The sequence below is a fragment of the Entelurus aequoreus genome, linkage group LG03 (genome assembly GCF_033978785.1).
Source record: "Entelurus aequoreus isolate RoL-2023_Sb linkage group LG03, RoL_Eaeq_v1.1, whole genome shotgun sequence".
Lineage (NCBI taxonomy): Eukaryota > Metazoa > Chordata > Actinopteri > Syngnathiformes > Syngnathidae > Entelurus > Entelurus aequoreus.
The window spans coordinates 6,867,665-6,882,664 of record NC_084733.1 but is presented as its reverse complement, the minus strand read 5'-3'; the positions used below and the strand labels follow the sequence as shown (position 1 = coordinate 6,882,664).

Here is a 15,000-nt window from a genome sequence, read left to right as displayed (position 1 = left end):
ACTCTTCTTCTTTCCTCACTCTTCTTCCTTCCTATCTTCTTCTTACCTCACTCTTCTTCTTTCCTCTCTTGTTTTCTCCTCGCTCTTTTTCTTTCCTCTCTTTTTCCTCACTCTTCTTCTTTTCTTTACTCTTCTCCCTTCCTCACTATTCTTATTTCATCACTCTTCTTCTTTCCTCTTTTTTTCCCTTGTGTGCCCTGACTCCTCACTACCTGACTCCTCACCACCTGACTCCTCACTACCTGACTCCTCACCACCTGACTCCTCACCACCTGACTCCTCACTACCTGACTCCTCACCACCTGACTCCTCACCACCTGACTCCTCACTACCTGACTCCTCACCACCTGACTCCTCACTACCTGACTCCTCACCACCTGACTCCTCACCACCTGACTCCTCACTACCTGACTCCTCACCACCTGACTCCTCACTACCTGACTCCTCACCACCTGACTCCTCACCACCTGACTCCTCACCACCTGACTCCTCACCACCTGACTCCTCACTACCTGACTCCTCACCACCTGACTCCTCACTACCTGACTCCTCACCACCTGACTCCTCACTACCTGACTCCTCACCACCTGACTCCTCACCACCTGACTCTTCACCACCTGACTCCTCACCACCTGACTCCTCACCACCTGACTCTTCACCACCTGACTCCTCACCACCTGACTCCTCACCACCTGACTCTTCACCACCTGACTCCTCACCACCTGACTCCTCACCACCTGACTCCTCACTACCTGACTCCTCACTACTTGACTCCTCACCACCTGACTCCTCACCACCTGACTCCTCACCACCTGACTCTTCACCACCTGACTCCTCACCACCTGACTCCTCACCACCTGACTCTTCACCACCTGACTCCTCACCACCTGACTCCTCACCACCTGACTCCTCACTACCTGACTCCTCACTACTTGACTCCTCACCACCTAACTCCTCACCACCTGACTCCTCACCAACTCACTCCTCACCACCTGACTCCTCACCACCTTCACATTCTCGCTCACAGACTTTCCTTTTTTCCCCCCGGCGGCCATGTTCCTCACCTTCTCCTTGTTTCCCAACCTTTTGCCCCGCCCCCTCCCACTCTGCGGCGTGATGAATCTGCGGACAGGGGCTAATAATTGTACTTCAGCCCAAGTGCTCATTTTTCTTAGCGTTTGAAAGGCTGACAGGCAGGAGCTCTTTCTCTCCATCCCATCACCACCACCCCCCTCCACCCCCTCCACCCCCCGGGTGCCGCACCATTGTCGGGGTGAAATAACTCAGGGTTTACAAGGTCACGCTGTCTCGCGCCGAGGACACGCCGGGGATCTCCTCCGCCGCGCCGCGCTCTCCATAAACAAATAAAGAGGTGGAATAAGAAGAGCGAGGATAAGCACGGAGGGACTTGACAGGGACAAGATTCACGGGTGCTGCAAAACCTGCGGAAATACTCAAATATGTTACATTTTTATTCTTGGAACATTAAGAATAATGCAATCATCCTCATAATTATAGTAGTCATATTTGCTGTTTTACATGTAAAATATTTCCTATTGTCTGCATTAGGGCTGGGCCATGAAATGTCACAGAAGGCTTCATTTTGGACAAAACCTTACGAGTCGGGCCCCATCTAAGCTGCGGCAGTTGGTGTTCCTCATTACTCGAAGTTGTACAATATACCTAAAACAATTCATACTTACGGTTTAGTAAGTATGAATTGTTGAAATACGGTAATTATACGTGTTTTTATATTATTGACGTTTTGTCTGATCAGCCGTTTTACTGCCCTGTCACACACATCCTTAATATCAGTGGCTTATGTAAAAATATGAATTTCTTCTAATATAGCCAGGGAAATACTGTAAATTTACATGTTTTTATATTATTGAAGTCTTGAAATCACTATTCTGTTTGACTTGCATGTCACAAAAGGCTTCATTTTTGGACAAAACCTTACGAGTCGGGCCCCATCTAAGCTGCGGCAGTTGGTGTTCCTCATTACTCCAAGTTGTACAATATACCTAAAACAATTCATACTTACTAAACCGTCTCCTGTGTGTGTTTACGTGCATATTTGTACGCGCTATCCTAATGTAATGATGCTAGTGTCGTTAGCATTATGCTAACACTTTTATATGATTAACTTACAATGGCATTCTTTTCGTATTGTTTCACTTTCGCAAATTCCTCAGTAAGTTCACCAAAACGTCACCGTGGAGTTATTGAGTCTGTTTAGCTGATTGGAGAGCTAGCTTGCGCAGCTAGTGGGTCCGTGACCGTGACGGACGTTTTTTTTTATCAGCCGTTTTACTGCCCTGTTACACACATCCTTAATATCAGTGGCTTGTGTAAAAATATTGAATTATTCTCATATAGCCAGGGCAATACGGTAATTATACGTGTTTTTATATTATTGACGTTTTGTTTGATCAGCCGTTTTACTGCCCTGTCACACACATCCTTAATATCAGTGGCTTATGTAAAAATATTAATTTCTTCTATTATAGCCAGGGAAATACTGTAAATTTACATGTTTTTATATTATTGAAGTCTTGAAATCACTATTCTGTTTGACTTGCATGTCACTAAAGGCTAACATTTTTGGACAAAACTTTACGAGTCGGGCCCCATCTAAGCTGCGGCAGTTGGTTTTCCTCATTACTCGAAGTTGTACAATATACCTAAAACAATTCATACTTACTAAACCTTCTTCTGTGTGTGTGTTTACGTGCATATTTGTACGCGCTATCTTAATGTAATGATGCTAGTGTCGTTAGCATTATGCTAACACTTTTGTATGATTAACTTACAATGGCATTCTTTTCGTATTGTTTCACTTTCGCAAATTCCTCAGTAAGTTCACCAAAACGTCACCGTGGAGTTATTGAGTCTGTTTAGCTGATTGGAGAGCTAGTTTGCGCAGCTAGTGGGTCCGTGACCGTGACTGACGTTTTGTTTGATCTGACGTTTTACTGCCCTGTTACACACATGCTTAATATCAGTTGCTTGTGTAAAAATATTGATGTCTTCTAATATATATTATATTATACGTGTTTTTATATTATTGACGTTTTGTTTGATCAGCCGTTTTACTGCCCTGTCACACACATCCTTAATATCAGTGGCTTATGTAAAAATATGAATTTCTTCTAATATAGCCAGGGAAATACTGTAAATTTACATGTTTTTATATTATTGAAGTCTTGAAATCACTATTCTGTTTGACTTGCATGTCACAAAAGGCTAACATTTTTGGACAAAACCTTACGAGTCGGGCCCCATCTAAGCTGCGGCAGTTGGTGTTCCTCATTACTCCAAGTTGTACAATATACCTAAAACAATTCATACTTACTAAACCGTCTCCTGTGTGTGTTTACGTGCATATTTGTACGCGCTATCTTAATGTAATGATGCTAGTGTCGTTAGCATTATGCTAACACTTTTGTATGATTAACTTACAATGGCATTCTTTTCGTATTGTTTCACTTTCGCAAATTCCTCAGTAAATTCACCAAAACGTCACCGTGGAGTTATTGAGTCTGTTTAGCTGATTGGAGAGCTAGCTTGCGCAGCTAGTGGGTCCGTGACCGTGACTGACGTTTTGTTTGATCGGACGTTTTACTGCCCTGTTACACACATCCTTAATATCAGTGGCTTGTCTAAAAATATTAACTTTTTCTAATATAGCCAGGGCAATACGGAAATTGTACGTGTTTTTATATTATTGACGTTTTGTTTGATCAGCCGTTTTACTGCCCTGTCACACACATCCTTAATATCAGTGGCTCATGTAAAAATATGGATTTCTTTTAATATAGCCAGGGAAATACTGTAAATTTACATGTTTTTATATTATTGAAGTCTTGAAATCCCTATTCTGTTTGACTTGCATGTCACAAAAGGCTTCATTTTTTGGACAAAACCTTACGAGTCGGGCCCCATCTAAGCTGCGGCAGTTGGTGTTCCTCATTACTCCAAGTTTTACAATATACCTAAAACAATTCATACTTACTAAGCCGTCTCCTGTGTGTGTTTACGTGCATATTTGTACGCGCTATCTTAATGTAATAATGCTAGTGTTGTTAGCATTATGCTAACACTTTTTGTATGATTAACTTACAATGGCATTCTTTTCGTATTGTTTCACTTCCGCAAATTCCTCAGTAAGTTCACCAAAACGTCACCGTGGAGTTATTGAGTCCGTTTAGCTGATTGGAGAGCTAGCTTGCGCAGCTAGTGGGTCCGTGACCGTGACTGACGTTTTGTTTGATCGGACGTTTTACTGCCCTGTTACACACATCCTTAATATCAGTGGCTTATGTAAAAATATTAATTTCTTCTATTATAGCCAGGGAAATACTGTAAATTTACATGTTTTTATATTATTGAAGTCTTGAAATCACTATTCTGTTTGACTTGCATGTCACTAAAGGCTAACATTTTTGGACAAAACTTTACGAGTCGGGCCCCATCTAAGCTGCGGCAGTTGGTGTTCCTCATTACTCGAAGTTGTACACTATACCTAAAACAATTCATACTTACTAAGCCGTCTCCTGTGTGTGTTTACGTGCATATTTGTACGCGCTATCTTAATGTAATGATGCTAGTGTCATTAGCATTATGCTAACACTTTTTTGTATGATTAACTTACATTGGCTTTCTTTTCGTATTGTTTCACTTTCGCAAATTCCTCAGTAAGTTCACCAAAACGTCACCGTGGAGTTATTGAGTCTGTTTAGCTGATTGGAGAGCTAGCTTGCGCAGCTAAGGGGTCCATGACCGATGTTTTGTTTGATCGGCCGTTTTACTGCCCTGTTACACACATCCTTAATATCAGTGGCTCATGTAAAAATAATGATTTCTTCTAATATAGCCAGGGCAATATGGTAATTATACGTGTTTTTATATTATTGACGTTTTGTTTGACCAGCCGTTTTACTGCCCATCCTTAATATCAGTGGCTTATGTAAAAATATTGATGTCTTCTAATATAGCCAGGGCAATACGGTAATTATACATGTTTTTATATTATTGACGTTTTGTCTGATCAGCCGTTTTACTGCCCTGTCACACACATCCTTAATATCAGTGGCTTGTGTAAAAATATTGATGTCTTCTCATATAGCCAGGGCAATACGGTAATTATACATGTTTTTATATTATTGACGTTTTGTCTGATCAGCCGTTTTACTGCCCTGTCACACACATCCTTAATATCAGTGGCTTGTGTAAAAATATTGATGTCTTCTCATATAGCCAGGGCAATACGGTAATTATACGTGTTTTTATATTATTGATGTTTTGTTTGATCAGCTGTTTTACTGCCCTGACTTGCATGTCACAAAAGGCTTCATTTTTGGACAAAACTTTACGAGTCGGGCCCCATCCAAGCTGCTAGGCAGCTGGCGTTCACTGGAGGAAGAGCAGCATTGAGTTGTTGACAAGTCGGTGTGATGTTTTTGTGTCAGCTGAAGTGTAGACAAGAAGAAGAAGAAGAAGTGAGAGCATCACTTAATGAAAATGTATCAGCAGTTTGAGTCCCGGCGGAGAAGGCCTGGAAAGTGGGAGGATGAGACTTTTATTGCCGGCTGCAGTCAGATGGTAAATTTCCTGCTGGCAGATATTTATTGAGTTAGTCGGGTCTGGAGAGAGCTTTAACATTGATTGTGATCATTAAATATATCCGCTCCAAACGGCCTTCCCTCAGTCAATGGGGGCAGAAGAAAGGCGTAATCAAATCAATCCTCTCGTAATTATTCTTGGAGAGGTGGAATTAATCACCAGAAGAAATAAAAACAATCATGGAAAATGAAATGATGGCTCGTAAACAATTAGTGGACACTTTGAAGTGAACTCAGTGAAGGGAAGAACAGCAAGGAGAACATACACTCTTGCTTTTCTTCATGCGAGCGTGTGGAAGTGTGGGTGTGTAAGTGTGTGTGTGTGTGTGTGTGTGTGTGTGTGTAAGTGTGTGAGTGTGTGTGTGTGTGTGTGTGTGTGTGTGTGTGTGTGTGTGTGTGTGTGTGTGTGGGTGTGTAAGTGTGTAAGTGTGTGTGTGTGTAAGTGGGTGTGTGTGTAAGTGTGTGTGTGTGAGTGTGTAAGTGTGTATGTGTGTGTGAGTGTGTGTGTGAGTGTGTAAGTGTGTAAGTGTGTGTGTGTGTGTGTGTGTGTGTGTGTGTGTAAGTGTGTAAGTGGGTGTGTGTGTAAGTGTGTGTGTGTGAGTGTGTAAGTGTGTGTGTGTGTGTGAGTGTGTGTGTGAGTGTGTAAGAGTGTGTGTGTGTGTGAGTGTGTGTGTGAGTGTGGTAAGTGTGTGTGTGTGTGTGTGAGTGTGTGTGTGAGCGTGTAAGTGTGTGTGTGTGTGAGTGTGGAAGTGTGTGGAAGTGTGTGTGTGGGTGTGTAAGTGTACGTGTAAGTGTGTGTAAGTGTGTGCGTGGGTGTATAAGTGTGTGTGTGTGTGTGTGTAAGTGTGTGTGTGGGTGTGTAAGTGTGTGTGTGTAAGTGTGTGTGTGTGTGTGTGTGTGTGTGTGTGTGTGTGTGTGTGTGTGTGTGTGTGTGTGTGTGTGTGTGTGTGTGTGTAAATATGTGTGTGTGTGTGAGTGTGTGTGGAAGTGTGTGTATGTTTGTGTGTGTGGAAGTGTGTGTACGTGTAAGTGTGTGTGTGTGTGTAAGTGTGTGTGAGTGTGTAAGTGTGTGTAAGGGTGTGTGTGGGTGTGTGAGGGTGTGTGTGTAAGTGTTTTTAAGTGTGTGTGTGTGTGTGTGTGTGTAAGTGTGTGTGTAAGTGTATGTAAGTGTGTGTGTGGGTGTGTAAGTGTACGTGTGAGTGTATGCGTGTGTGTTTGTGTAAGTGTGTTTGAGTGTGTAAGTGTGTGTAAGTGTGTGTGTGTGTAAGGACTTGTAAGTGTTTGTGTGTATGTGTGTAAGTGTGTGTAAGTGTGTGTGTTTGTGTGTGTAAGTGTGTAAGTGTGTGTGTGTGTGTAATTGTGTGTAAGTGTGTGTGTGTGTGTGTAAGTGTGTGTGTTAGTGTATGTAAGTGTGTGTGAGTGTGTGTGTGTGTGTGTGTGTGTGTGTGTGTGTGTGTGTGTGTGTAAGTGTGTGTGTGTGCGTAAGTGTGTGTGAGTGTTTAAATGTGTGTGTGAGTGTGTGGGTGTTTAAATGTGTGTGTGAGTGTGTGGGTGTTTAAATGAGTGTGTGAGTGTGTGTATAAGTGTGTGTCTGAGGGTGTGTATGTGTAAGTGTGTGTATGTAAGTGTGTGTGTGTGTGTGTGTGTGTGTGAAGTGAAGTGAAGTGTAAGCATGTGTGTGAGTGAGTGAGTGAGTGTGTGTGTGTGAGTGTGTGCGTGAGTGAGTGAGTGTGTGTGTGAGTCAGTGAGTGTGTGTGTGTGTGTGTGTGTGTGTGTGTGTGTGTGTGTGTGTGTGTGTGTGTGTGTGTGTGTGTGTGTGTGTGTGAGTGTGTGCGTGAGTGAGTGAGTGTGTGTGTGAGTCAGTGAGTGTGTGTGTGAGTGTGTGTGTGTGTGTGTGTGTGTGTGTGTGTGTGTGTGTGTGTGTGTGTGTGTGTGTGTGTGTGTGTGTGTGCGTGAGGGAAGTGGGGGTCAAAGGTCACTGCCCCACAGACAGGAAGTGTAGTGTATTGATCAGCTATCAGATGATCCCGATAGAAGCTGATCGATGACACTCGCCATGGCGGCCGGGCAGGCTCCTCCCCCTTCACTCAGGACGCTCACATGTCCGCTCCTTTGATGTGCGCCTGAAGGGGTCTTCGATCGCGGGCTTCCTCGAACGCCTCACTCGTTGGCCACTTCATTAGGTACAGCCAGGGCAAAGTTTGGATTGACAATCATCAATCATCAATCATCACTAATCAATCATCAATCATCAATCATCAATCATCAATAATCAATCATCAATCATCAATAATCAACCATCACTTCCTTGTCAGCAATATAACTTTGAGGGCAGGCCTGGATTCATCTTAATCAGGATTGAAGATACATTTATTCAGGATTGGGATTAGGATCCAGGTCGGGTTTAGACTTGTGGTTCTGGTTCGGACAAAACCAGTTCAAGTTATGTTTAGTGTTGGGTTAATATTGGCTCTACTTTTAAAGTCTTTTCCCTACAGTTGGATTCAGATTTCCTTTACGTTGTACAATATAAACCATAACATGCAAACACGCAAATTGTCAACAATAACATGCTAAATGTAAACAACACGCAAAATGTAAACAATAACATGCTAAATTTAAACAATAACATGCAAAATGTCAGCAATTACATGCTAAATGTAAACAATAATATGCAAAATGTAAACGATAACATGCTAAATTCAAAGAATAACATGGAAAATGTCAGCAATAACACTAAATTTAAACAATAACATGCAAAATGTCAACAATAACATGCTAAATTCAAACAATAACATGGAAAATATCAACAGCGTGCAAAATGTAAACAATAACATGCTAAATTTAAACAATAACATGCAAAATGTCAACAACGCGCAAAATGTAAACAATAACAAGCTAAATTTAAACAATAACAAGCAAAATGTAAACAATAACATGCTAAATTTAAACAATAACATGCAAAATGTCAACAACGCGCAAAATGTAAACAATAACAAGCTAAATTTAAACAATAACAAGCAAAATGTCAACAATAACATGCTAAATTTAAACAATAATATGCAAAATGTCAACAACGCGCAAAATGTAAACCATAACATGCTAAATTTAAACAATAACATGCAAAATGTCAACAATAACATGCTAAATTTAAACAATAATATGCAAAATGTCAACAATGCGCAAAATGTAAACAATAACAAGCTAAATTTAAACAATAACAAGCTAAATTTAAACAATAACAAGCAAAATGTCAGCAATAACATGCTAAATTTAAACAATAATATGCAAAATGTCAACAACGCGCAAAATGTCAACAATAACATGCTAAATTTAAACAATAACATGCACAATGTCAACAATAACATGCTAAATTTAAACAATAATATGCAAAATGTCAACAATGCGCAAAATGTAAACAATAACATGCTACATTTAAACAATAACAGGCAAAATGTAAACAATACATCCATACATACGTACTACATCAACATCAACATGGTCCTAGCACAGGGGTGGGCATTTAATTTTTACCGGGGGCCGCATGAGCAACCCGAGCACTGCTAGAGGGCCACACCGACAATATTTCAATTACATTTTGCTCAATATTATTTTTGATATACTGTAGGATAAATAATAATAATAAATAACAATAACAATAATAATAATATTAATAATAATTTCATTTAACCTAACTTAACTTTATACAAAAGCAGACTGCTTTTGATGGTTTTATTTTTAACACTGTCTTACACAACACTTCCTGATGTATAATACAATGCAAAAATGTCCATTTCTGTCACTTTATCCTGCATCCTCTTTAAACGTCCAACATTTTTCCCCGTCAGATTTGGACAACCATCTGTTGTCACACCTGCCAGCTTGTCCCATTTCAGTCCTAACATGTCCAAACACGCATTTACCTCTGTGACCTGTGGTTGTCTCTTTAATTGACTGCATGGCCGCCAGCTCCTCCGTGATTTGAAAGTCTGCACTTATCCCACGTAAGAAGATGAGCAGCTGGGCCGTGTCACGTACATCGCAGCTCTCGCCCAAAGCCAGCGAAAAACAGTCAAAGTCAGCTGAAGCTCCAAGTTTCCAGCGATGGTCTCAACCCGCCTCGTTACAGTGCGTCGGGAGAGTGACACGTTCTCAAATGCGCCCCTCTTCTACGTCCACACGGAAGTAGTACGAATAACGCTTTTCGAAACAAAAGCAGCACCGTTGTATTGCACACTCGACATAGATACTTTTTTAAATTTATTTTGTAATTTATGATTGGCCTCACGCGGGCCGGATGTGGCCCGCGGGCCGTAGAATGCCCAGGTCTGTCCTAGCATCAACATCAAAATGTTTGCTCAGAAGAGTCCAGTTGGACGTGTTTTTACGAATCCTTCTCATTTCCAGTAGTAATAACATGTTCTGATAGTGTGTGAAAGAACGTTGATAAGACACCTGCACTGATACTTTATCTCCTCCTGTGTACAACCTGCTCTTTTCCCTCCTGAATGATATTATTATATAAGACTGTCATGTTTGAGGTTTTTTCCCTTGGACTCAGTCTGGACCCCCTTTTGTGGATCCAGCCTTTGACTGATATTTTTTTACTCTCCCCCCCCCCTTTCCCAATATCACCTTTTTCTTACCTTTTTTTTAAAGGAGCGCCGTAAAAATGGCTGCCCCGTCGGCGGTCTCGTCTTGTCTCCCTGTAACGTATGTCTGCTCTTAGTGGGACTGGGCCGAAAAGATACTTTTCAGTTCTTATGCGTCTTGTGCATGTTAAGAATTGACAATAAATCATCTTCAATCGATATTATCGGCCGATAAATGCGTTAAAATGTAATATCGGAAATTATCGGTATCGTTTTTTTTAATTATCAGTATCGTTTTTTTTTTTTTTTTTTTTATTAAATCCACATAAAAAACATAAGATACACTTACAATTAGTGCACCAACCCAAAAAACCTCCCTCCCCCATTTACACTCATTCACACTCATTCATTTTGATATTTTTCATTTTCAAACCATAACAAAATACATGGATTTTTTAAATTTATTTTACCTTTAGGGGTCCCGGGGACCATAAAGTGTCTCAGTCATTAAAATGTTAAAAATAAGTCAGATTATTATTTTTGTAATTATTTAAAGCTTACAGTAAATCTCTATATCAACTTCAAGTTGATATAAAGTAATACAAATTTAAAAAAATGTTTTATGGCTTTTCTGTCAAAAACAACTTAGTTTTTTTTATAGTAAAACTGAAATATGCAGTATTTAGTAGAGATGTCCGATAATATCGGTCTGCCGATATTATCGGCCGATAAATGCGTTAAAATGTAATATCGGAAATTATCGGTATCGTTTTTTTTATTATCAGTATCGTTTTTTATTTTTTTATTTTTTTATTAAATCCACATAAAAAACACAAGATACACTTACAATTAGTGCACCAACCCAAAAAACCTCCCTCCCCCATTTACACTCATTCACACTCATTCATTTTGATATTTTTCATTTTCAAACCATAACAAAATATATGGATTTTTTAAATTTATTTTACCTTTAGGGGTCCCGGGGACCATAAAGTGTCTCAGTCATTAAAATGTTAAAAATAAGTCAGATTATTATTATTTTTTTAATTATTTAAAGCTTACAGTAAATCTCTATATCAACTTCAAGTTGATATAAAGTAATACAAATTAAAAAAAAATGTTTTATGGCTTTCCTGTCAAAAACAACTTAGTTTTTTTTTATAGTAAAACTGAAATATGCAGTATTTAGTAGAGATGTCCGATAACATCGGTCTGCCGATATTATCGGCCGATAAATGCGTTAAAATGTAATATCGGAAATTATCGGTATCGTTTTTTTTTAATCAGTATCGTTTTTTTTTTGTTTTTTTTTATTAAATCCACATAAAAAACACAAGCTACACTTACAATTAGTGCACCAACCCAAAAAACCTCCCTCCCCCATTTACACTCATTCATTTTGATATTTTTCATTTTCAAACCATAACAAAATATATGGATTTTTTAAAATTTATTTTACCTTTAGGGGTCCCGGGGACCATAAAGTGTCTCAGTCATTAAAATGTTAAAAACAAGTCAGATTATTATTATTATTTTAATTATTTAAAGCTTACAGTAAATCTCTATATCAACTTCAAGTTGATATAAAGTAATGCAAATTAAAAAAAAATGTTTTATGGCCTTTCTGTCAAAAACAACTTAGTTTTTTTTAATAGTAAAACTGAAATATGCAGTATTTAGTAGAGATGTCCGATAATATCGGTCTGCCGATATTATCGGCCGATAAATGCGTTAAAATGTAATATCGGAAATTATCGGTATCGTTTTTTTTTATTATCAGTATCTTTTTTTTTATTTTTATTTTTTGTATTAAATCCACATAAAAAACACAAGATACACTTACAATTAGTGCACCAACCCACCCCATTTACACTCATTCACACAAAAGGGTTGTTTCTTTCTGTTATTAATATTCTGCTTCCTACATTATATATCAATATATATCAATACAGTCTGCAAGGGATACAGTCCGTAAGCACACATGATTGTGCGTGCTGCTGGTCCACTAATAATACTAACCTTTAACAGTTAATTTTACAAATTTTCATTAATTACTAGTTTCTATGTAACTGTTTTTACATTGTTTTACTTTCTTTTTTATTCAAGAAAATGTTTTTAATTTATTTATCTTATTTTATTTTATTCATTTTTTAAAAAAGTACCTTATCTTCACCATACCTGGTTGTCCAAAATAGGCATAATAATGTGTTAATTCCACGACTGTGTATATCGGTTGATATCGGTATCGGTTGATATCGGTATCGGTAATTAAAGAGTTGGACAATATCGGCATATCGGATATCGGCAAAAAGTCATTATCGGACATCCCTAATTATTATATAAGATTGTTTTAAACAAATAACACATCATGATGAAGAAGGACACGTTCACACACAAAAAAAAACAAAGCATGCAAATTTCTTGTCAACTTTTTTATTTTGCTGAGAAGGTGTGACTGAGTTGTCTCTGGTCTGTCCACAGATGTCCTTCTGGAACCTTCCAGCAGACTGCCACTAAGCACAACGTCTCCCAGCAGCACCAGACTCAAAGATCCAAACTTCACCGGTGGCAGGAAACTAGAACCCAGGACTCCTCCAAACGTGTTTGCTATTCCCAACCCGATACCTCCAATCTAGTTTATTAATATTTACAGTGATTCATGTAGAAAAGTGGAAAAGAAAGAAGAAAAAAAAAGTGACGTCCCTTTAGCACAAATCAGGATGTTGTGAATATTGTACAGACATTATTTCAAGTGTAATTATCGCAGATTTATGTATCGGACCAATAGTGTCACGTGATCATTACTTAGCCCCGCCCCTAAGAGCAGAAGTATTTTAGAGCCACACTAAATCAGAGTGAATAACATTAAAGTTTTTATTGGAAAAAGTTGCTCCTAATATTTCAACTATATACTCCAAAAAATACAACTTTTATTTCTGATATTGATATTTACTTTTTTGTCGTTGTCCAGAACTTTTGTAAAAAAAAAAATTAAAAAAAAAAAAAAAAAAAAAAGGTCTTAACTATTAGTAATAATACGATTAGTAAATCCAATGTTTTTGTAATTAGAGTAAATGTCTTTTTAAGTTCGATTTTATGTTGAATTTTTTATTTTTTTTGTGGAAGTTGTAATATGTGAAAAAAAAGCCATTTTATGTAAAATCACAATAGATTTTATTGAATATTATGTTATGTTATGTAAATTTCGGAGAATGAAAAAGTTGAAATTTTAGGTGATCAAGGTGTAATATTATTACCAGAAATCCCTAATATAATTCCCCATGAAACTCATTTAATTATTGTAAAAATACTGTAATATTACCATCATTTTACACAATATTACAACTTTATTCTTGTAAATTGGGACTTTTTTTTTTTTGCTATTTCTTTTTTTTTAATCAGAGTATTATCAGCCTTTTTTTCCCGACGTCAAACACCCGGGATGTTGTTATTTAGTCTGGCCCTAATGTCATATATTTACTACAAATACTGTAATATTACCATCACTTTCTTTTTTTACACAATATTACAACTTTATTCTTGTAAATTGGGACTATTTTTATTTTTTATTTTTTTAAAGTATTATCAGCCTTTTTTCCACGTCAAACACCCTGCTTAGTGTGGCCCTAATGTCCTATATTTACTCGAAAAACACCGCAATGAGACGCATCAGGACCACGTCTGGCGTTTTATTTTGAAGGGGACTTTTTTTTTTATTTTTTAAAAGGATTTGGGAAGCAGAAAAAAAAGGAAGCCAAGTGTGAACATCTCCTCCTCCCGGGGTCGACTTCCTGTCTACCGTCTAGTAGGGCTCCACTTCCTGTCTACCCGCCTGGACAAGCCACGCCCTCTCTGGGGGGCTCAGAGGGCCTGGACCCCCGCCGAGCTCTGCGACACCAGGCGCTCGCTGGACTCCCACAAGCTGGTGGCGGCGGCGAGGTCCTGCGCCTGGAAGGAGGGGACGCAGCGGAAGCAGTTGTTGAAGTACATGCCGCCCACGCCCTCCAGCTCCGGGGCCACGGCGCAGTAGACGGTGGTGGCGGCAGCTTGTTGCTGCGGACACACAAAACGAGACGTCAGGACATTGGGAGACTTGTGGACAAATATTTCTTTACATATATTTATTTATATCCACTGGATGTCTGTGGGACCACGAGAAGAACAACTGGCGGCGACGCCACCACTACCATGCTTTCGTGTACATAGCTCACAACTGGCAGTGACGCCAACACTACCCCACTTTTGTGTACATAGCTAACAACCGGCAGCGGTGCCACCACTACCATGCTTTCGTGTACATAGCTCACAATTGGCAGTGACGCCAACACTACCCTGCTTTTGTGTACATAGCTAACAACCGGCAGTGATGCCAATACTACCATGCTTTTGTGTACATAGCTAACAACTGGCAGAGACGCTACCACTACCACTATTTTGTATAAACATCTCACAACTGGCAGCGACGCCACCACTACCATGCTTCTGTGTACATAGCTAACAACTGGCAGCGTCGCTACCACTACCATTCTTTTGTGTAAATAGCTCACAAATGGCAGCGACGCCAACGCTACCCCGCTTTCGTGTACATAGCTCACAACTGGCAGTGTCGCCAACACTACCCCGCTTTTGTGTACATAGCTAACAACCGGCAGTGATGCCAACCCTACCATGCTTTTGTGTACATAGCTAACAACTGGCAGCAACGCTACCACTACCACTATTTTGTATAAATAGCTCACAACTGGCAGCGACACCAACACTACCACGCTTTTGTGTACATAGCT

At 39.3% G+C, this 15,000-nt stretch overlaps 2 protein-coding genes across 2 annotated transcripts in view; one reads left to right on the top strand and one right to left on the bottom strand.

The window, feature by feature from the left end:
- The window catches only part of LOC133646042 (transcription factor Maf-like), a 137,071-nt gene extending 123,842 nt beyond the window's left edge, over window positions 1-13,229 (top strand). The window contains exon 3 of the mRNA XM_062041008.1: window positions 12,698-13,229. The gene's annotated coding sequence lies outside the window, so the exon portion shown is untranslated. The remainder of the gene's footprint in view (window positions 1-12,697) is intronic.
- wwox (WW domain containing oxidoreductase) overlaps window positions 12,671-15,000 on the bottom strand; it is a 1,010,123-nt gene continuing 1,007,793 nt past the window's right edge. Inside the window, exon 9 of the mRNA XM_062041005.1 lies at window positions 12,671-14,269. Within this exon, the coding sequence (XP_061896989.1) occupies window positions 14,078-14,269 (192 nt within the window). The 3' untranslated portion in view covers window positions 12,671-14,077. The remainder of the gene's footprint in view (window positions 14,270-15,000) is intronic.